The sequence below is a fragment of the Montipora foliosa genome, chromosome 12 (assembly GCF_036669935.1).
Source record: "Montipora foliosa isolate CH-2021 chromosome 12, ASM3666993v2, whole genome shotgun sequence".
NCBI lineage: Eukaryota > Metazoa > Cnidaria > Anthozoa > Scleractinia > Acroporidae > Montipora > Montipora foliosa.
Genome location: NC_090880.1, coordinates 39,306,986 through 39,329,485, shown reverse-complemented (window position 1 = coordinate 39,329,485; position 22,500 = coordinate 39,306,986). Strand labels below are relative to the sequence as shown.

General features: G+C 40.2%; 3 protein-coding genes across 4 annotated transcripts in view; 2 read left to right on the top strand and 1 right to left on the bottom strand.

Moving 5' to 3' along the window:
- Positions 1-2,740, top strand: part of LOC137980176 (CDK-activating kinase assembly factor MAT1-like) — a 6,844-nt gene extending 4,104 nt beyond the window's left edge. For both annotated transcript variants that reach the window (XM_068827566.1, XM_068827567.1), the window contains exons 5-8: positions 222-362; positions 1,072-1,182; positions 1,950-2,062; positions 2,540-2,740. In XM_068827566.1, the coding sequence (XP_068683667.1) occupies positions 222-362; positions 1,072-1,182; positions 1,950-2,062; positions 2,540-2,663 (489 nt within the window). In that variant the 3' untranslated portion in view covers positions 2,664-2,740. The remainder of the gene's footprint in view (positions 1-221; positions 363-1,071; positions 1,183-1,949; positions 2,063-2,539) is intronic.
- Positions 2,741-4,395: 1,655 nt separating this feature from the next.
- LOC137980177 (perlucin-like protein) lies at positions 4,396-5,927 on the top strand. The gene is made up of 2 exons (XM_068827568.1): positions 4,396-4,689; positions 5,262-5,927. Exons 1-2 carry the CDS (start codon positions 4,470-4,472, stop codon positions 5,696-5,698), a joined length of 657 nt encoding a protein of 218 aa, XP_068683669.1. The 5' UTR covers positions 4,396-4,469; the 3' UTR covers positions 5,699-5,927.
- A 6,197-nt stretch (positions 5,928-12,124) lies between these two features.
- Positions 12,125-15,670, bottom strand: LOC137980178 (perlucin-like protein). Its single transcript, XM_068827569.1, has 2 exons — positions 15,408-15,670; positions 12,125-12,695 (listed from the first exon to the last, which is right to left on the bottom strand). Exons 1-2 carry the CDS (start codon positions 15,604-15,606, stop codon positions 12,259-12,261), a joined length of 636 nt encoding a protein of 211 aa, XP_068683670.1. The 5' UTR covers positions 15,607-15,670; the 3' UTR covers positions 12,125-12,258.
- Between the last annotated feature and the right edge of the window lie 6,830 nt (positions 15,671-22,500).

Sequence of the window (22,500 nt, the reverse complement as noted above, 5' to 3'; positions counted from 1 at the left end):
ATAAGCAGGTAAAAGAACACAAAGCCTCTCATATGTCAGTTGATTAACTTTCACACATGCCTTATTCCTGTTCCCCTACAGTCTTTTGAAAAGCATTCAGCACTCTTGAGTTTGGGCTGCCTGTGAATAAATTTGTTGCACAAAGAATAAGTATGCTATCTGCGACACCACTCTGACAAATAAAGGTTCTGTTGCTATTTTTAGCAGTTCTTGTCTTATAGGGCAGAGAGGAAGCTATGATTACTTCACAAATCGAGGAAGAAGAACGACTCACGGAGCTCCGACGCACACAGGCAGCTTTGTTAGAAAAGCAAGAAAAAAATGACAAAAAGAAAGAAAACGAGCAATTTCTTGACAGCCTGGTAATATCAGTAAAACGTTTGAGTTTGATTGGTTTTTCCCCATTACTAGCTTCTGTCTGTGCAAATGTACTGTATGATATGCTCTTTGGATGGGTCCATGATGCTTGCATAAGGTGCCCTTGTGTTTTAATCCCATATTCCTAGGTCTATGTTCCATTGACTTGTCAAGGAAAAGAGACATTTATCCAATTACCGTTTTGGCTTTTTTCCTCGTTGAAACCGTACCGTAGTCCCAGTTACATAAATCCTTTTTCCAACAGTCCTGTCCAATGTCTTATCGGCCTTTCTATGACCTTTGATTTGGGATCTCGCTATGACACTATCATTTTCCATTTGTCCTGTGCGTGGCTTGCCACGTGAAAGATCGCGTCGCATTGCATCGTTGACGACAGATCGAAATCTCACAAGAAGTAGTACGTAAAAGTAAATGGATGCTGACCTAAATAACCCAAGTCCCCCATCTTTTTCAGTCACCCCGCGAAGAGAGTGCCTGCTCGCAGAATGTGACTTAGGCTGCAGTTTGTCTACGAAGAAGCATCCGAGTTGGTAACCTTCATTTTTGAAGTGGCTGCTGTGTCCACAATCCCACCATGTAATAGTTGTCAGAATTAAGACCATTTTTACTCAACTGAACGTTGGGTCACCTCGGTGCTACAATCAAAACCATTTTATTCTATGACTTATGACTTTTTTTTTTATTTGTCCGTAGACTAAAGGAGAACGCCCCCTAGAAGACATAGTAGCTGAACATGCTAGTAAACTACAGAAGAAATCTTTATTGTTTGGTGGAAGCAACACTCAGCTGTCCTCGCTACAAAAGGTAACCGTAGAGCTCGCTTGATATTCCATTCGTTTTTCAATTAAGTGAATATGAAGTTTGCGCAACAACAAATATAACTTAGCGCTGTGGTAAGTATTTCGGGATTATTCCGTCTTGCTCACCTTGTACAAGACGGGCAAACTATCCTGTGACTGACTGGCTGGCTACGAACGTTTTTAAAATAAAATAGAAGACGATTGGTTCATTGTTATATGCTCTAAAATTTGCAGATTTCAGGTCGTTGTTTTGTGGTCTTCTGCGCTTAAACTTCTCGTTGTCTTTAAATCTTTCGCTTTAGCCATTCAGAGGTGACTTGTCTTGTCTGCGTGTACTTTCCCGCGCTTTCAGCAGGTACCATGAATGTTCTGGTCTTTGTGATTGGTTCAATCAACCGTGTGCATTTTTGTGATTGGCTGAAGTCTTTTTGAGGCGTGTTTGCGATTGGCTTACCTAGGTAAGTCCGGCGATTTAAGGCGTTTCCTTAAGGATACAAATTTGACTTTCAAAATATACAAGGGACAATCCCCAGAAACTCTCATTGACAATCCGTATAGATGGTTTTCACCTGACGTCACAGCAGTCATGTTGGTGCACAGAACAATAGAAAAGAAAAGTCTTTTGGGAATTTGACTCTATTACAATGCAAAACATGAGTTATAATTTGCTATTGTTTTTTCCACCAACATGGCCGTCTCGTCACGGGATTGAAAACCATCTAAAGTTCGAACCGTTTCAGTAAATTCCATTTTAATTCTTTCACCTCCCAGGAGACGATCGCTCCTTTGCCTTCCACCGAGGGCTCCAAGTTCGTGTACATTGCTCCACAAGTGAGAAATGATGGTCCAACTGCGCCTGACATGGAAGTGTTAGCGACGAGAGGGTAATTGCATTTAAAGGCTTCCATAACCCTATTTACTCGATTAAACGCCGTAATAAAATGAATCTTTTAGGTTAAGGCAAATATATTCAGTGGTTTGCTCGAATAAGGGCTCCATTGTTGTCATATTCTTATCAAGGCGGCCCTGAATATAGGTTATGCCGCATTGATTCCTCTATTATCATCAATGCATCGCTTACTCAAAGCATTCTCTACTAAAGAGCTGTATGTGTGTTTTTAGAAAAAGGACCACGTAATTTAATCTGGACAATCTGAACCAGGTTCCAGTTCTTTTCAGTTAGTAAATAGGGAGGTGAAGTTTTATAGTTTTAGTAAAAAAAAATTAGTGCAACAGTGTAACTATGGCTGCAGCAGAGAGTAAATACGATTTCATTACTTTACGATAAAAAAAAAAAAAAAAGAGCAATCCCTACCCTCTCCTCCCTTGTTTTCTCACAGTCTACTTTCAATCATGCTTAGGTACCTCAGGCACATTCGCAGTACAACAGACGCTGAAAGAGCCGGTGGTTTCTCCTCTGAGCTGGCCTGTGGTAGAGCAATTCAAGAGGCTTTTGCAGGACTCTTCTTTGGCGTGGAACCGTAGCTCTTCGTGTTTCTATTTTGTCTACATAGCGGCGTTTGAATTAACAACGCACTATTAAACTGCTTTGTTCTTTTCCATTGAGTCGTTCGCTGGATTACATACCATGTTTTAAACGTGTTAGCGTTGAACGAATTAGCGTGTTCGTGTGCCCATTCGTGAAAGATAAATACGTACTATAGTTGACGGCTACCAAAAACGAAACACAATCAGTGGAACGACACAACAATAACAACTTGTAAAAATCCGAGAACAAGAAGCTGAACCAAGGTCTAACAGGATCAAATTCAACGAGTGGTCAGAACGGGTCTCGAACCCGGTATCTCCGAATCTCAAAGAAATCGCTCACGCCTCTGGACAGTACTGCCTCCATTAGAGCGACTGTATAAACAAAGTTGACTAAAGGAGTTGACTAAAGAAGATAATTGCTTTTTCCCTTTGTTACGCCTTCTCGACATTGTTTTCTACAGCCTTTAAACACTTGGATCGGCCAAAATGTATTCAATTTTTTTCCATTGATCAAGTCTAAGCACCCATTTTAAATGGCACTGATAATTCAATAGAACACTCGTGCAAGTTCACACTTCTTGACTGCCCGTTTAATCCTCGCTACTTTAAATAACACTCTCTTGTTAGGAGACCGTCTAAATTTTGAGCTGAGCGTAAAAGTTTATTGATTGATAAACGTTTTTTTGTGATTTGAGCCTAAAAATGTGAAAGGTTATTTGTTCGATGTAAAAAAAACGTTCTGCTCAACTGACTTTCACTTTGGGTATGTTTAATGTCTGTCAAATTTATGTAATTTACTTAGAACATTACTTTGGGATAGGGGTTTTTCAGATCCACTACTTAACCGTGTGTTCGGCTTCGCGTATCCCAACCTCTTCTAAATGGCAGGGTATTCTGCATTTACTTCGAACGTTAAGAGAACGCTGTACTTGCGAACCAGCGAAGATCAGAAGGCTTCCTCGAAGCCGTCGGCATGCTCTGAATCCTCAATGTTCAATCGCTTGTCTATTTTCATCTTCAAATTGTCTATCAATTCGCTCTGGCGAAGGGCTAACGTTGGGAACATTAATAGCTCGGAAAACTTTCTTACGGTGACCTTTCGTTAACTGGCGTTTGATGAAACCTAATTTTCGTAACTCGGCTAAATGGGAAACGGTATGTTTTGCTTTTTTTGCCTATTCCTAATGAATTAATTAGGTGCTAATAACAACAAATCACATTGACATTTTTCCACTCTAAATGTAACTGGGAAAAAATCTTTACCGCTAACGAGCTTTAGTTTTAATTCTTACAGAATTTTTCAAAACAAGTATCTTCTTGAAGAGAGGTCTTCAATATTGCCAAGTGATTTGTGAAGTAACATTTATACATGCGATGTCCCTGAGTTTACATAGAGCTATGACAATTCAGACAATGACAAATAGATCTTCCAAAATCGTTTGAATTAAGAATAAATCAAGTAATAAATCTCTAAGCTTAAAAAAAGAAATCACGGTTTTTCTCATTTTTCTTTTTTGTCACCTTAAATGGCGACAAATGTTATAGTGAAAACGCTTAAAAAGCACGAAATGATCCCCAGCGCCTGCAGCTTTTTCCGAAAAAACAACAAAGCCTGACCTTCCACTTGCGAGTGATTGCACAGTAAGCGAAACAAGTGAAAGTTCTTGTTCAATGTCATTAATGAGAGCATCACGTGTAATTCGGTGATCTGTATGTCTTAATTTAACGTGGCCTTCAAAGTGAGTCAGTCTTTCTGATTTCGCTATCAACCAATCAAGAGTATCGTGAAAATTACGGACAATGTTTTCCCGTAAGAGTTACGCGATAATTCTTTGCCTTCTGATTGGTTTTTCCAACAGTCAGCCGCTAAACTCGCGGCAAACACTCACTAAGTCCACTGATACCCAAGCAAAGCAGAATTTCGTAGTGAACAACAACTGCGGTCTCGCACAAAGCGATCGAGAAACTCTGGCTCTGATCAAATCTACAGTTGACGATATCGCTGCAAAAACCGGCAAAGGTATGTCTAGCGAGTCATTAATTTTTTTCAAATTTCTTTAAACCGAGTGAAGTCAGCCAAAACACGACGTTGAAAGTTTAACGTTTCTGAGATTTGGTAGGGGTCTTAATCAGCTTGGTTTTCAAGAAACCCCTCGAGAATCAAACTGTAGAGTTTTAAACATTGAATTTTGACCCTAATAACACGCAATACTCGCCGCTGTAAACGGTAAGTTTGGCTTTTTTAGCTCATGAGGCGAAGCCGAATGGGCTATTGACCGGTGTGAGGGCGAAGGGATTATTTTGTCTGAATTTGTTAATAAGATTAATTTTAAATACAAGGTTGAGAAATTTACATGATTCAATTTACTTTATTCGCCCTCTTTGATTGATCACTCAGTTCTCGTGCATGTCAGTATGTGATTAGCTCCCTATTATATCCTGTTTTGGCTTGTATGTCAGATTATAAGTTGTATTTGTTTTCTTTTTCTTTTTATATGTATCTTGGTTTTCAAGTGTAATGTATAAACTTCTGTTATGTATTCAATAAAAATAAATTAATTACGTGTCAGTGAGTCTTTTTTTCCTTAACAGGACCCGCTTGTCCCACCGGTTGGGTTTCACATGGAAAGTCGTGCTACATCGTTATCGATATTCCAACCCTGGAGTGGAGCGCAGCGCGACGAAATTGCCAGAAGCTGGGAGGAGATCTCGCTAAAATCACTACAAATGCAGAAAATCAATTCATTTTTAACCTTGTTTCCAACCAGACGACAACCACTCGCTGTGGAGCTTGGCTGGGTCTTCATCGGAAGGCAGATAATAAGTTCTACTGGGTAGATGACACTCCATTGACAGGTTATACCCAATGGGGAAGAGGTGAACCGAACGATCCAACAACGGAGAGGTGTGGAAACATGTTTGGTCCCACAGAGACAAGGAAAGGAATGTGGAACGACATATCCTGCAACCTGGATAAAAAGTTCTTAGCCATGGCACCAGTGATTCTCTGCCAGAAAACTGCTAACTAATGCTTTAGGTTTGGCGTTTCCAGTGGAAACAAACCATAGACTTATACTCCCGATCTACAACGTCGATTTGGTAGCTGTCATAGATATATAATCCTAGAAATAGTTATGTGTAAGGCTCGTGAAAAGACGAGAGTTAGTTTGTAATGAAGTAAAGTACCTCACTCAGGGACTAAAATATTTACGATCCAAGAACGGGACCTTTTAATAAAAATATTAATTTTGTTTGAAAGGTTACACCTCATGGGCAAGCGGTGAACCGAACACCCCATCAACTGAGCAATGTGGTAATTTGTATGGTTTATCAACCCGACTGAAGGCAGCAAAGTGGAACGATTCTGTATGCAACTTTGCTAAGAAATACATAACCTATTCTCCTGTCCAGTAATTCTCTGCCAGAAAGCTTTTAAATAGTATTCTCGTTTCAGCGTTATTTCCAATTTGGCTTGTACATGTAACTGCATGTAGATATGGCACCGTTTATACAGGCTTTTATAGTTAGGTAACCTCTCAAGATAGTCATGTACGAGCTAACCAAAAAAACAAAACAAAAAATGAAAAAGAAAAGATGAAATGGAGTTCTCTCAGTTTTGTAAAAAAGTGTAGTTCCTCACCCAGGGACTAAAACGCAGAATTCGTGTCAGATCGAAGATCGGGACCTATTTTGCAATAAAACTCCCTGTTTGCCCAAGCCAGCCAAGGATGAAGCGAGCGATACGTTGAGGCAGAAATTACACGTTCAGTCAAATATTGAAATTACGCAGTTGAATTATTGACCATTTCATCGCGCTGCGCAACAAGATATATTTCCTTTTTTTCTAGTTCGCAGTTAGCTACAAAAGAAAAGCTAGTGTACAACTGCAAGGGATGGTTGCCATCTATTTTGCCCGGCATTGATTTCATCAGCCGTAACTTATGCGCCAGCACTCCAATGCATGTCATATGGAAGAAAATTCATTGTTGATCCGATGAACAATAAATTGTCTAAAGTAAATGACATTTACTTAGGACACGTGTTGTGATATAGCACAACTAAGTTCCCTGCAAAAATAAAATCCACCACTCCCAGCTAACGATTGCAACAAAACCAAATGCGCCAAATGTCTATCGTAGTTTGTATAGGTAATCACATGATTTTCGGGAGCAATTAAGAAAAACTGATTCGAGTAAACTTTTTCAAAGACAAACTTTCCATGAGCCCGTAGGGCGAATGCAATTTGTAGTCCTCGGAAAAATTTACGAGTGCTTATTCAATCTTCCAAATTGCACGAGAAAATTCATATGATCACTTATTAATAATAGCAGGTGGGCTTCTAATTATAGACGCGAAAAACTATCAATAAAGCCTGAAGCACACCTGAGCTATCAGCTTAGCAAAGTTTTATTAGTGACTGTTAGAGTAAGCAAGTTCCCCCAGTCTGCGGTGGCGTTTTCAGCGCTTTTGGTCACGCATGCCATCGGCGCCGAATAGTCAACATGTTGAAAAATTTTTGGCACGAGTGAACATTTTGTCCAAGTGTGCGCGCGTGAAAAGCTATCTTACACCAGGACGCATGCGTAAAAGAAGTAAAGGCAACATTTCTTCTCTATCTGATGATCTGGACTCTGGGTTAGTATATTGTTCTTTCCCCACCGTATCGACCATGTTTGAGAACGGTAAGCGTTTAAGCACAATAAGCGTGAGTCTTGGTGTAAGATGGAAAGGTGGCTCAGTTGGTTGAGCACCGGGCTGCCATGCGGGAGATCGTGAGTTCGACTCCGGCTGGACCAACACTCAGGGTCTTAACATAACTGAGGAGAAAGTGTTGCCTTTGTAATCACATCTGCAAAAGGTTAGACTTTCAAGTCTTCTCGGAGAAGGACTGTAAACCGTAGGTCACGTCTCGTAGCCCTTGTTAGAAATCAAATCGTATGAGACGTTAAAGAACCCACTCACTCACTATTCGAAAAGAGTAGGGGACGTTGTCCCCGGTGTTGTGGTCTGTCCTTATCCGGACGGGGGCATCTTTCACTTTCTAAATTAATTGTAAACTGCGTAACAAGAAGTATGGCCAGAGTCCCCCACAAAGCATTGTAAATTAGTCCTGAAACGCCCCGAGGAAAGAGACTAATAACTTCACTTCACTTCACAACTTTTCGCGCACTTGGAAGAAATGTTCACTCGTGCGACCACTCGTGCCGAAAATTATTCAACATGTTGAATATTCGGCGCCGATGGCACGCGTGACGAACAGCGCTGAAAACGCCACCGCACACTGGGGGAACTTGCTTATGGCAACAGTCACGAATGAAAGTTCTCTAAGCTGATAGCTCTAGCGTGCGACGGGATTAAGCAGAAGCAATGCTCACGTTTCACTTAATCTGCCGCAAAAAATGCGCTATCCTGGGCTAATATTTGATTGAATATCTGTGGCTTTCTTTGATCATTGACCAATTAGAATGCCTGTATTATTTGTTACGTCTTTTACACTAAAGTACCTCTTTCTTTGTACTGAGTTGCCTGAAAACTGCATTTCTCTTAGCAAGTCAATGAATGGAAAAATGTTTTCATGTATAATATAGTCGATAACACAAAAACAAGGAAAAAACGGAAGGTAAGGATGAAAGAAAGGGAAAAAGGGGAAAGAAATATTTATAGAGACAAGAACCTCAAAAATTTAATAAACGCTTAATATTTCGGATATGTTATCTGAAAACCATCACCATTATTGCATGCCATTTATCAACCTACCACAAAAAAGAGACTGAATCTCACTTTTAAAACATAAGAGTTGCATCAGACCGTATTCATAAATGGCGACCGAGAAATTATTCTTTTGTCCTTGTGCTAATTATCCTCACTAGCCTCACTTTGGAGCAAAGATTCTTCTGAATTTTGTTTGCGCTAACGAGGTTAGTGAAGACGATTAGCATAAAGACAAAAGAATAATTACGTAGACGCCATATATGAATACGGTCTATACAGACTAATGTTAAAATGCCTGCGTTTTAAGAACGGAAAGATTACTTCCAACTACAATTTGGAGGGATTCACCTCTTTCCCAACACTGAAGTCCGGTAACGACGACGGGGACAGAAAGCTTCGAAACCAATACGCTATTTAAAAATTACGAACCGAGGATTTTGTCCTTCCAAAATCTTGAATTCAGGATTTTGGCTTTCCATAATCTTGAATTCAGGATTTTGGAATTTAACTCTTAACTCTAATGTCATAACTCTATGAAAATAACTCTATTGCTAGTCTACCTCGCTCCGGGCTTGGAAGGTGAAGCAATAATTTTCTCTTTCTTTAAACATTTCCGCTTTTAAAGATCTCCCGTTTTAAAGATCCTGATTTTAGGGATTACCAGTTCCCCGTTCACTCAAATCTCCCGGGGTCAAGATTCTTTGTGTATTGTATTTGCACTATCATGTAGCATTCACATTAAATGATATGGACTGAATACCTGGATCAAAAAAGTTTTATTCCCAAAGGGTTTCAATTGGGTACAACATTGAGTTAGGGAGCGTTTTTTCTTTGGGAAAATCCAAAAACAGATTTGTGATCTCGGATCAATGGATTCTTCAGCGTCAAAAAAAACGCAAAATCCGAAAAAGGAATATTTTCTATGACAACGCAAACAAAGAAACTTAGGAGCTGTTTAAATGATACCGGGGCGACTTTCGTACCGGCGCGCAGCAAAAACTCTCATGTTGGGGCGACTCACACCGGCGCGAGTTCACCCTGGTTGCTGCACCGGAGTGAAAATTTCGTTCCGGCGCGAAATCTCGCAACGGTATCATGAAAACGAGGAACGACCACTCGTTCCGGCGTGAAATCGACCTCCTTGTGGGCTGGAACGGGTAGCGCATGCGTGCTTTTCCTCAGTAAATCCATATATTTGCGATTTGGTTTCACGCGTGTATTTTATCAACATGAGGTGTCCCTTCATATAAACACGATACGAACTCACCGCATAACGCGGTACGAAATCAAAAAGTCACTCCGATGTGAAACTCGCGCCGGTGCGAGTTTTCTCATGTAAACAGCACCTTAAAGTTGCGTGCAATTTCAAAATCAAAACGAAAAATTAGCGGTTAACTTATTGGCTTTGCAGAAATTCTTCAATAACAATATCACCAGAAAAAAAAGCCTTAGTGATCGATAAAAACAAATGACGAAAAACGTGTGTGCTAAGGTACAAATCGATTACAGAGGGTACTTTTGCAGTTTAGTAATTATTGTTGTCAAGAAATTTTTAATGTAATTTCTGGTGTGAAATTTGCAGGAAACCTAACCGTTTCGACCTTCGATCGTACGGTAAAAGTGGCGTGAGAAGAACATTTGGGCGAAACTGTCATGTACAGTAGCTGTTGTGTATCATTTTTGCATCGAAAACCGCTTGTCAAAAATAACGGCTTTTTTCAAATCCTTTCCCAAAAAAAGCTGAAGTGGCGAATCTCACAAATCCGGATTTAGATTTGATCCGAAGTATCCTCCTCGAGTGTGGAATACTTTGGATTCACGATCCGCTTTTGGATTTCGCTCAAAAAACGCAAAATCCGTTTTTGGATTCAAGAATCCGTTTTCGGATTTTCCCAAAAAAACGCACCCTTAGCCGGTCGATTTGTACTGGGTTCACACTACGCCGAAGCATGATTAGTCTGATCGCGAATGAAATATGTTTCGTTTTGAAAAGTGTTCACATCAGACAGTGCATCGCGCGAATCATGGTTCAAACATGATTATTCTAAGCATGATTGAAACAACCTCGCGAGGTAGTTTCAATCATGATCAGACCAAACACGTACAAAGTGGCGGATGGATGCGGAAGGGAGGCGAGTGCCCAAAAGAACCAAAATTGGGGCTATTATGAGGCCAAATGTCTAGATGAAATGTGGGCGATGAAGAAATATAACGGCAATTATCAGCGATGGGTAGAAAGCATAATATTTGGGAGAACATTGCCGCAAAACTTAATGACGACGGTTACAAGCGTAAAGCATCGCAATGCAAAACCAAAATTCACAATTTGAAACAATGAAACAGCATTAATTATACAACCATGGCATGAAACGTGTTTGAAACCGTCATCTGATGTGAACAATGCAATAACAAACATGTTTAGGCGAAACATGTTTACTCTAATCATTTTTCGGCTTTGATGTGAACACAGCTTAAGTCTATTGTTTCTTTTCCCGCAAAACTATTGTAGGTTTAAAAATAAACAGTTTTTTGATGCTGATGGGGATTAGGCCAATTATTTAGGTAAATCTTAACTCTTGGATGATGGACTCTTGGTCACTAGGGCAACAAAAGAACCATCTACAGTCAACTGCCGCCTTGCGGACACCTCGCTATTACGGACATCCCGCTATTACGGACAGCAGCTAAATCCCCGGCGAAAGTTACAGACGTTTGACTGAAATAAACTCCCGCTATGACGGACTCTCGGCGCTATTACGGACTTACGGACACTTGATTCGGTCCCAACGTCACAGTTTCATTGTTTTCTCTCTCGTTATAGCGGACACCGAGCAGCTTCTTGGAATATTTGCACACATATCAAGTCTATTTTTTCTGCTTTTTTGATTCATAGAGGGGAGTTTAAGGTTGCTAATGAATTAAGTCTCCTTGGCGACAAAGTGGGGGAAGTTGCAATTCAAAGGAGAAGTACACAGAGCCTATTGGAACGATCTTTTAAGGCAACGTGATAGCTGACGCAATCAATAGCTGATGTTCAGGTTTTTCCTTGAAAATAATTTTTTTTTAGAAATGTAGATTACTGTACTTCAGTACAGTAGGAAACCAAAACGATGCATGTGTGGACATTGCTGCAACATACGATGATTGTCTTTTACGTACTTAGTACAGTACTGTACACAAAGGGTACGTAACTCCTGTTCTGTTAAGTTCTGTTCTGTTTGTAAATAAAGTTCTGACGCTCTTAGCGTGCGATAACGGGTCTGAAAAAAGTACTGGAATTAATGAAAATGAACACACATGCGACCCCCTTATTTAAAATGGGTTTAAAATAAAAATTTTCTCGCACTCCGCTTTTACGGACTCTCGCTATTACGGACACCAAATCGTGGTCCAGAGGGTGTCCGCTATAACGGGAGTTGACTGTAAAAACGCCCTCCATTTTGTCTTTAAACGCTCATATCTAAAAAAGAACTCAGTTACTTGCAATTTTTCTTTCTGAAAACTGAGTAATTAGCAGGCTCAGATAAAATTCTGCAACCGATTCAGAGCCACCTTCACAAGTGAAGAATTTCTTCCCTCTATGAAAATAACCACTTATTACAGCGTGCTTCTGACTATCTCGGTTGTCCAAGGCCGTTCAAACAGATATTTTTATCAAAAGGTCCAGTTCTTGGATCGTCAATATTTTAGTCCCGGAGTGAGGTACTTTACTTCATTACGAACTAAAAGTGAGAAAATTGCACTCCAGATTTATTATTTTAATGAGCCTTACACATAACTATTTCTAGGATATTATGACAGCTACCAAATCGACGTTGCAGATCGGGAGTACACAAGTCTATGGTTTGTTTCCACTGGAAGCGCCAAACTTAGAACATTAGTTAGCAGCTTTCTGGCAGAGAATCACTGGTGCAATGGCTAGGAACTTTTTATCCGGGTTGCAGGATAAGTCGTTCCACTTTCCTTTTCTTGCGTTTGTGGGACCAAACATGTTTCCACACCTCTCCGTTGTTGGATCGTTCGGTTCACCCCTTCCCCATGGGGTATAACCCGTCAATGGAGTGTCATCTGCCCAGTAGAACTTATCATCTGCCTTCCGATGAAGACCCAGCCAAGCTCCCCAGGAAGTGGTTGTCGCCTGGTTGGAAACAAGGTTAAAAATGAATTGATTTTCTGCATTTGTAGTGATTTTAGCGAGATCTCCTCCCAGCTTCTGACAATTTCGTTGCGCTGCTCTCCAGTGCAGGGTTGGAATATCGATAACGATGTAGCACGACTTTCCATGTAAAACCCAACCGGTGGGACAAGCGGATTCTGTAAAAGAAAAGAGAACAAGTTTCCTCCCCAAATTACATGTAACAAGACGCCAATTAGGCGTTCACGTGGGATGCACTGATCAAAGCAAGCAATAGGCAGAGGAGGGGGACATTGGGATTTTCGGTTTAGCGGTTTTAACAATTTTTTAGATCGGTTTTTCGGTTTTTGTGCCAAATGACTTCGGTTTTTCGGTTTTGGTGTTTATTGCGGTTTGCGGGTTTTTCGTTTTTTAGCATCTGGTTTTCGGTTTTCGTAAAAAATACGAGCGGTTTTTCGGTTTTGTTATCCGATGTGCTTTTTGGGTTTTTCTATTTTGTCCTATTTGGTTTCCGGTTTTTCTTAGATTTGAGCGGCAATTGATCTCGAATAGAATGTTATTTATTTATTTAATCTTTTTTTATCCACGGTGCAATTCATCAGCAATATAAAAAAAATATGTACAATTAAAAATTTATAAATTGAACTATGTAAACTACATTAACTATCTTACTCAATATCATACAATAGAAGCTGCTTTCCATGAATGCCGTGTTTAGAATAATGGCTTACATAACCTCTTTAATCAGTCGTTTGAATTGATTGAGGGACTCTGCTTTCCTTAGCTCTAATGGCAAACTGTTCCACAAAACTGCGCCACTAAATAGCTAAAGCTAGCGCTGTTTTTTGTAGTAGTTTGTGCGCGGTTGCGGAACATTTACCTTATTCACAGAATCTCTCAAACAATAACCAGAATCGCGATGGACAATTTTCGAGCAGAGATACTCAGGTGCTAGTCCCTGTAGGGACTTAAATACCATTGTTGCTCTTTTAATTTGCATTTGAGAGACTAGGGATTTCCATCCTAAGAGTTCAAATAAATTGTTGACATGAGCGTCATATTTAGCAGGGTCGTAACGAGGCATATGGGATCATTGATCAAAGGTCTGAAAAGGGCAGGGATCAAGGATCACAGCTCTGGGATCTGGAATCACAACGCATGAGATCGGGATCAGCAGTATTTTTCTTGGAATGAGGGATCAGCGATCAAATTTTTGCGGGTTCAGGGATCAAAATTCTCATCATTTTTGGGATCGGGGATCAAAATTTTGGGTAAAAATATCGGATCAGTTACGAAAATATATATCTCGTCACGACCCTGTAGATAGAGTAGGTCAAGACACGGGCTGTTCTGTTTTGCAGTTTTTGCAGTTTGTCCTGCAAAGTCCACAGTTTCCCCAAACAATATTGCAGTAGTTGAAATGAGGTTGTACTAGGGCCTGATAAATAAAATGTAAGGTCCCATAGGGTACAAGATGCCTGTTTTCACTCACGTGATCAGTAACCTTGTTTTTCCTCCGAAACAAAAGAAAACGTTTGAGTGATAATAGAGCTCAATTCCCGGAGGCGCCACATGAAAACACTCTATAGCCGCGAGACGCCAAAGTTATTGAGAGGAATGCGTGACAAACTAAATGTCACGGTAGGGGATCACGCGTGTCGAATGACGCCCGAGTTGGTGCGGAGTGGATGAAGATGAAGGACCCCATGAAGATCTGAACGAGCATGAAATGAGTGAGGAGCTAGCGACTCTGATAAAGGCCAGCAAGAATTTGATAAATGTAGTGACGAAGTCAGTGCAGATGACAACAATTCCCAGGCCAGCAAGATGAATTAGGGACACCGACGAATTGTCTCTTTGGTGCAACGTCGCGATATGGAAGGGCAGTGCCCGGGAAGGGAAGGGGGGTGGGGGGGGGGGGGGGGAGAGACTCCCATATAAAAGGGGAGGGATGCTCATCGTCTCGCTTAGGGGTGTAAATTTCGGATTTTGGTCTCACTTAGGGTGTTTTGGGCAAAACGCAATCATATGTAGACGTGAAAATATCCTTAGGGTTGCGCGCGAAGAAATATAAAAGTGTATATTTATACTTTTATATTTCTTCAGGTAGGTGAAAGTATTAGATGATAATGTTTTTGCCATCATTAAAAGTCGCTGTATTTTTTTATTTTTCTGTGTTATGGATAATAAAGTAAAGTGGTGCATTTATATAGCGCCCTTATCACAACGTCTCAAAGGCGCTTTACAATGATCAATTTACCCCCATGGTCCCTTCTAGGGGTAAGAAAACGCCTGGGCCACGCCCACATTGGTCTCCTTTAAGGGTTTAATGTAAAAGAGTATCCCTCGCCTTTTTATATGGGAGCCCCCCCCTCCCCCCCGGAGGCGGTGAGGTTCAATATTCGACTTTTGTTTTAAGTAAGTATCTGTTTATTACCACACTTAAGCTTTGAGCAAGTTCCTGCTGCCATGTAAAACAAGGAACAAACAGTACCGGTTAGCTTCCTCAATGCAATCGCATGTTTTAGACCAAGATTAAACATTCCATTCGAATCTCCAAACTGTCAGGTCATAACTGAGTATTGCAAAGTCTTTCAACAATTTTGTCCGCGGCTGTAGATGTTATTGATAGTACGGGTGTTGTATCAGTTCAAACCTCTTCTTTTATTTTTGTAGTTTAGACTAGTTGTAAGTCAGTGTACAAATTGTACTCGAAATCATGCGATTTCCTATACAAATTGGAGAGATGTGAAAGAGTGTGATAGGGAGTACGATAACAACTCAACCGTCAACTGAAAACACTCGAATTTCAGCGTTATACTATGAGTATGTCTGCCATGTGTAACCATACCTTTGAGGTTTAATTTGAAAAGAGAGTGAGATGACCTTACCATTGTTTGTCTTGGAAGCGATGTAATCCACTGTGGCTTTGATATGAGACAAAGTCTCGCTGTCGATTGGTGATATACCACAATGGTTGTTTATCACAAGGCCTTGTCCTACGGGCAAATTGATTGGTATTTGATTGCTGCGAGAAAACGAGATGGCAATCATGATAATGATCGTGGCGTAGCTAGTAGAAAGAAACATTTTCAGTTATTTGCACTGAGACAATGAATGACAACAGTTCTAGCTTGTCAATGAGTATTTATAGCTGATTCGGAGTGAAAACTTAACACTTGCACGTCATCTGACGTAAAGGAGCTATAGGATTACCAACTGTGGACGTCAAATCCAAAGTGCACAGTTAATCTATTGTGTTTAAGCCTTGTTTACGTTGGCCAGATATCACCCGCGCTAAAAACACGCGTGAAAGAACAAGCAAAGGCCATTGCAACATTAGATGAAAATTCTTTGTTGGCCAAACACCATATGCTCCACAGTCATGAAATACTACGATTCTCAGTTGAGTATGACACTAGGGAAGTTTGGTGACAATGTTTCAGAGTTAAAGTTACCATGTTGTCAAGGGCAACTTCCTTCGGAGTGAAAACTTAACACTTCCCACACGTCATCTGACGTAAAGGAGCTATAGGATTACCAACTGTAGACGTCAACTCCAAAGTGCACAGTTAATCTATTGTGTTTAAGCCTTGTTTACGTTGGCCAGATATCACCCGCGCTAAAAACACGCGTGAAAGAACACGCAAAGGCCATAGCAACATTAAATGAAAATTCTTTGTTGGCCAAACACCATATGCTCCACAGTCATGAAATACTACGATTCTCAGTTGAGTATGACACTAGGGAAGTTTGGTGACAATGTTCGGCGTTAAAGTTACCATGTTGTCAAGGGCAACTTCCTTCGTTTCTAAGAGTAACTTTTAGGGCTTTGACGTCACGAGCGATGAGCCCGCCAAAATCTACAAATTGCAACGGTTAAATTCAAACTGGCGACCGTTACCAGTTAAATGACGTCAAACCCCGAAAAGTTACCCTTGGAAACGAAGCAAGTTGCCCTTGACAACAACAAGCCGAAAACTTTGTCACCAAACTTCCCTTGTCATACTCAACTGAGAATCGTAGTAGATTTGGAGAATGTGGAAATTGTTGACAGGTCACCGACGTGGCGGCAAAGACAAATTCTTGAGGCGTGGCACTCCGTGTGAGATGAGAATCTATAAACGAACACATAGCGCTGCCTAGCGTATACAAAAACATTAACAACTTCTAGCGTCATTAATAATACTCTCGGGACCTTAAGGAATTATTTCGAGATATTTAATATTACTATACAGGACGCCGTTAAACATTTTTTATCCTTTGCTGAAGAAGGCAACTGTTGTAGCCAAAACGTCCGAGACGATAAGAATTTTTAGCCAGTGTAAACTTTTAAATTCCTCTTTTACCAAATTTTTAAAGGCTCCTTAGCTGAGAGCTTCGTCATGGTATTATGTATGCATGCGCCATGTGTTTTTCTGTGGTATGGTCCCATGCGCGGACTCGATGGCGGAGTTTTGCGCATTGAGAATACATTGTTTTTTCTATGGCAGAGATCAGATCATCAACTAGATTCCATGGAATAATATGAAGAGAGATATTTAGTAAATGAAGTTAACGGGATTTTGTTATCAAAATTCTCACCTCAAGCAATATATTACTATTGAGGTTCAAAGAGAGCATTTTACTTTGTGTTAAATCTGTGCGCATCAAAGGCAAAATATAATCATTCTTTCACAGTGAAGAGCCAACAATATTGTATTTTGGGATACTATATTTAAACCTTCACAGGAAACATACAAAACGTTAACGTTTAATAAACTGAATAGATTATTTGAGATGGAGCGAATGAATGATTGACTGCCATCGGACTGCCTCAGATACCTCATTGCAGGCTACGTCATCCAGTGCAAGGACCAGGGAAACCATCTTCGTGAGCGTGTGCTTTTTTGCAGGTTTCCACAATGTTTTGATATCTTCACGTCGAAACTTCAGACTTTGTATCTTGAAGCCTTTTTCTGTTTTATATTTGTCAATGTTTAATACGCTTGGTTAAACGGGAGTTTTAGAGTAAAAATTTCAACCACCTTTGAATTTTTTGGCGTTTGTTGAGATAACTCTTCCAAAGAGTACATGCAACGCATAGTAGCAGGCTATTAACGTAATATATAGATTTAGCCAAGCCTAAAACCGGATCCAACGGGTAATTTAATCTCACAATAAGTTTAACTGGTTTGATCCTGTGATCCAGTTGAAGCCGAGTACCTGGTCAGCGGTCATCCTTCGAAAAAGCTACCTCGATAAGCTTTAAACTTAAACCCGCGATATGGTCTCGTGATACTGGTCAGCCGATACCTTGTTTTGACAGGTGTAACATGAATGTCCAATATCAAAAATGTACGCTGTAAGCTAGCTGGAGACAAGTATACAAGTATTGATTCTCTAAATTTGAGCCTGCGATATGGTCACGTGATACTAGTACATGGATTGCTTGACGGTGGTACGGTCGAAAGATTTTCTCGCACAGATGGGTTACCATATTTTCTTACCAATGGTGCTCCACGCGCGCACTTTCGGTCAGCGGAGGCTCGCTATTAGGGGGCTTTAGCAACGACAACGGCGACGACAACGAGAACGTCACACATCTACATCTGCAAGTGCATCTTTTCATTTTTGTCCATTTCCTTGCCGTTGTTAGCAAAACAACAACGTGAAATGACCAAATTTGAGGTTTTTGGGAGAACGTTAGCGCTTGAGGATAAATTTTCATTTTCTCCCCTAAATTGAGCGCCGTTCATACTAATTTTGTTTTTGAGAGTTTGCCACTCCTTTGTCACGTTAAAACGCTTGGAATAGTCGCGAAGCGATTACCATAACGTGAATTCACATTTAACGACGACAGCCAATGTAAAATTTGAAAAAGAAAACAAACAAAAACCCTCTTAATACAATTTCGATTGTTTATTTTCCATAAGGCCGCTTGTTTACAGAGGTATTTTCAGCGGACGACTACTATCAATCCGGGTATTTTCTTCGGACGGGCACTATGGGCTGATAGTGTCTCTCCGCGGACGAACACTATCGCGTCACGAGATCAATTTAAACCAATAAGAATCGGAGAAAATTTAGTGGTGAACTATAATATGGAATATGCCTCAGTAGTTTTCTCTAACCTCCTTCAGTACCTTTCGTATGCATGGGAAAAAGTCCCAAACGCGCTTTAGCTGTAATCTTTCCAGAGTTAGATTACGAGGATGCGCTGGTTTGTGTTCACTGGAGTCTCGTCGTGTTGAAGCTTGTGTGCGGTTCATCCACAATATCCAGCCGGGAAATCCCTTGTACCCTCTGATGACAAGCATGGTTGCCCCGCGCTCTTTTAGCTACTCACTTAGATCTGCCAAGCACGCTAACCCGGTGGCAGTTAATACAGACCGATTTCGCAATTTTGTGACTGTTAAATGTGGCTCTTGAATATTGTATATGATTTGGTATATTTATAGCATTTATATGTATTGTATTTATAATATTTTTGCTGACGAACCTGTAATTCAGCCAATAGGCTGCGAGAGGTGCGAATAAACAAATCACCTCATTCATTCATTCAAGAAAACTTGAAAGTCAGTTTCACGTGAAGTTGGCTAGACTCAAGCTGAGCTGAGTGTGCTCGGAAAAGCTAAGAATAGCAGATTCCACTTTGGGGTTGGAAGAAAACCCCTTCATGTGCTTTGCAATTGAAAAGCCCGCAGAGGAGCGTTAACCGTTTCAGAGCGTTTTCACGTGATGTCACGGGTACCCAACTAATCCTCCGGGAATGGACCATTTTCGAATTCTGACGGCTGGACTGGATCTAGCATGAAATGGAGGCTAATGCGGGCAAATTAATTGGTGTATCAAAAGATTTGCCCGCATTAGCCTCCATTTCATGCTAGATCCAGTCCAGCCGTGAGAATTCGAAAATGGTCTATTGAGCTCTATTATCTGTATCATGCAAACGTTTTCTTTTGTTTCGGTGGAAAACAAGGTTACTGATCACGCGAGTGAAAACACTCTATAGGCCATTTTCGAAATATCAAATATTCAGCTTGATAGTGAGGCAGTGAAGACAAAACCAATAGAAACACGTTGGAATGAATGTGAAAAAAATTTGCATATCATCCACTTTCCTTTGTCTTTGTCCTCAGAACCTCTCTTTCAAGCTGAATTTAATATATCGAAAAAGGCCTATTTCCTTTGACTATTTTTTAAAAAACACTTTCAAGGCGTGAAATGATTGCTTTCTCTCATCTTGATATGTTCAAAGACTGGTTCAAGTGAAAAATTTTAAAAAACTGGATAAGGCAAAAAAACTTCCGCGCTTATTTTGCTCGCGCACGGCCGCAAAATAGCGGGACTTTTCCCGCCATTTCCAGTAAACCAGCAACCGGCGACCCGTACATCGAACAGCCGCAATTTTATGCTGTTTTGTAGTATCCCTGTTTTCAAAAAATAATTCGGTTTTAGTATTTAAAAACTGCTTGAGAAAGGATTGCCTTTATGGACCCTACTGCATGGTGAGAACTATCAATGCGCTGGTGTGATGTGTAAACGAAGCTGGCTTTAGGATGAGGGAAAACTACGAAGCCAGGTAAGCTTTTCTGTACGAAGGCAATCACAATAGTTTTATCTGGAGTATAGAGGAGTAGATAAACCAAATATTGAAAACTGCAACCTTTTTTATTGAGTAGGCCGTTTTAAACTGATGTTTGAACTCAAGATCTTTCTTTCCGTGCCATGTGCCGTTCTTGCAACATCCTTTTTACGGACAGGAATTCTTTTCCAGAATCAGTGCTTGAGAAATGCATACTCGCAATAAACTATCAATAAGGACATTTTTGCCTGATAAAAAAGCTAGAGGCTGCATTTTTAGCGGCATGTTATACCAAAGATGTTCGTCCTACTATACGATATATCAGGGGCGTAGCGTGAGATTCTGAAGGTGTAAGAACACGAAGAGTAGGCAGTTAGGTAGAAACGAGGACGGCCACGTCAATTACAAAGCCAAAAAGCAGCAATATTATTGGTTAAATGAACCAAAATGATCGTGCTGCACGTGCATGTCTTATCTCTCCCGTTCTCGTCAAAACAACAACGTAAAATGACCAGTTTTCAGGTTTTGACGACAACGTGGACAAAGGATACTTCGCCCATATTGTGCAACATAAACAAGCTGAGAACAACGTGAAACACTTTAGGATAGCTCAAACTTATATTTTGAAGTGATGCCGTCGTGATTTCAGGGAAAAACCACAACGGCTACGCGGACGAAAATGTCACTTCAAAATATCACTTTGATCTATTCTAAGCATTTCATGATTATTTCATCTTGTTTATATTATACAATATGGGCGAAGTGTCCTATAACTGGATTGGTACGAACGGATTTGAAGTAAAGAGTGAGACTGAAAGATTCACTGTAGTTTGTCCACGTTGTCGTCAAAACCTTAATTTTGGTCATTTCACGTAGTAGTTTTGACGAGTACGGGAGAGAAATGTACAAAAATACGTGCTTTCTTTTAACTAATATTAGTATAAATACACAGGTGATTATACAAAATCGCGCGCTCTCATTGGCTCGCTATCTCGGATTATCAGCCGATAATCACCTCGACGGACAAAATGGCTGCCAGTAGTCGTTTTGCCACTGTAAGTGAAGATGATTTCGCGTTGAACTGTTTTTTTTTTGTCTCTTTTTTGAAATAATCACCTGTGTATTTATACTAAAACAATTATTCGCCTCAGGCTCAGTGATTATCGGTGAATATTCACCTCGACTTTGTCTCGGTGAATACTCACCGATAATCACTTCGCCTTCGGCGAATAATTGTTAAATATTACTGCTTTTTGACGTGGTCGTTGCAGTAGCGTCTCAAAAACGCGCGTGCTTAAGCTCCCTAATGACATAGGCGCGCCAAAGCAGGGAAGTCTGGGAGCATGCTTCACCAGTAAATTTTGAAATTTAGGATTTCGCAAATGCCATTTTCGACAGTTGTTTATTTTACCCAATTTTACAGTTTTCAGCAAGCTAAAACACAAACAAAGTGTTTTCAAGCAAAGGGAAAGACGTCGCAAAGTCTGCAATAACATCATCATCATTTTGCATAACCTTTCCTTCAAAAATAACCGGGAACCGGGGACTTGTGATGAAACTGACACTGTGTGGGGGCCTCGGAGAACTTTTACTTATAACAGAAAATCTTTTTAAAAAAATCACCAAGTTCTCAAATACGCTCGTACTTATTGGCGTAAAGGACGTTACGCCCCTGTACATAATAAAAAGATATAAGCTTAAATGTAAGTGCACATAGGTAAACCGAGTTAGATATAATTTGCTTTCAACCTGGGTGCATTTAAATTGATGTATCTTTTTATATGTTATATATTTTTCGATATAGAAAGTTTCATAACAAGGTTAATGTATCGAAGAATAAAGATGAAACCGTAAGGATTTCTATCGAATGGAGCTCAGCTTGAGTTGGGCCAGCTATGCTTCAATTAAGCAACTCAAACACGAAGTAATTTCAAAGCGCTTTTATTTGTAAGCAAGATAAATTTTCACAGTAACTTTTATATGCAGTCATGCATGAGGTAAGCTACATACACTTATATTATGTGGCAGATACAGATTTTTATGACCATTTTAAATCGTCGCTCTTCCATGAAGAGTAATTATTTTTGACAAGATATGTAGGTCTTTTGCAGTAAATTGAACAGATACTTTAAATATTGTTTTGCTTATTTATGCCTTCCTTTCTCGATTTTTGCAAGATGAGAAACACTGCATATTAGGATCATGTTATGGCATAATGCACCAAGCACGTTAGGGGTAAAAACAGCTTTGACACCACACCCTTTGGGTTAACACTGCTTAAATAACATCAATGTTCGATTGTCAATTAAAAAACGTGACTTTAAACCCTCTGTACAAAAAGAACTTTGGATGACGGAGCGAATATAAGCTTTTATGGAGACAAATAATTTATGAGAATCAAGTTGCGATCTCTCTTT

What these genes read in the sequence shown, in the direction of transcription:
- LOC137980177 (XM_068827568.1), top strand. Translation starts at nt 4,470, where the DNA reads ATGTTTTCCCGTAAGAGTTACGCGATAATTCTTTGCCTTCTGATTGGT. An exon ending in CGCTGCAAAAACCGGCAAAG is followed by an intron (nt 4,690 to 5,261) that starts GTATGTCTAGCG and finishes TTTCCTTAACAG; the next exon opens with GACCCGCTTGTCCCACCGGT.
- LOC137980178 (XM_068827569.1), bottom strand. Translation starts at nt 15,606, where the DNA reads ATGTTTCTTTCTACTAGCTACGCCACGATCATTATCATGATTGCCATC. An exon ending in CGCTTCCAAGACAAACAATG is followed by an intron (nt 12,696 to 15,407) that starts GTAAGGTCATCT and finishes TTTCTTTTACAG; the next exon opens with AATCCGCTTGTCCCACCGGT.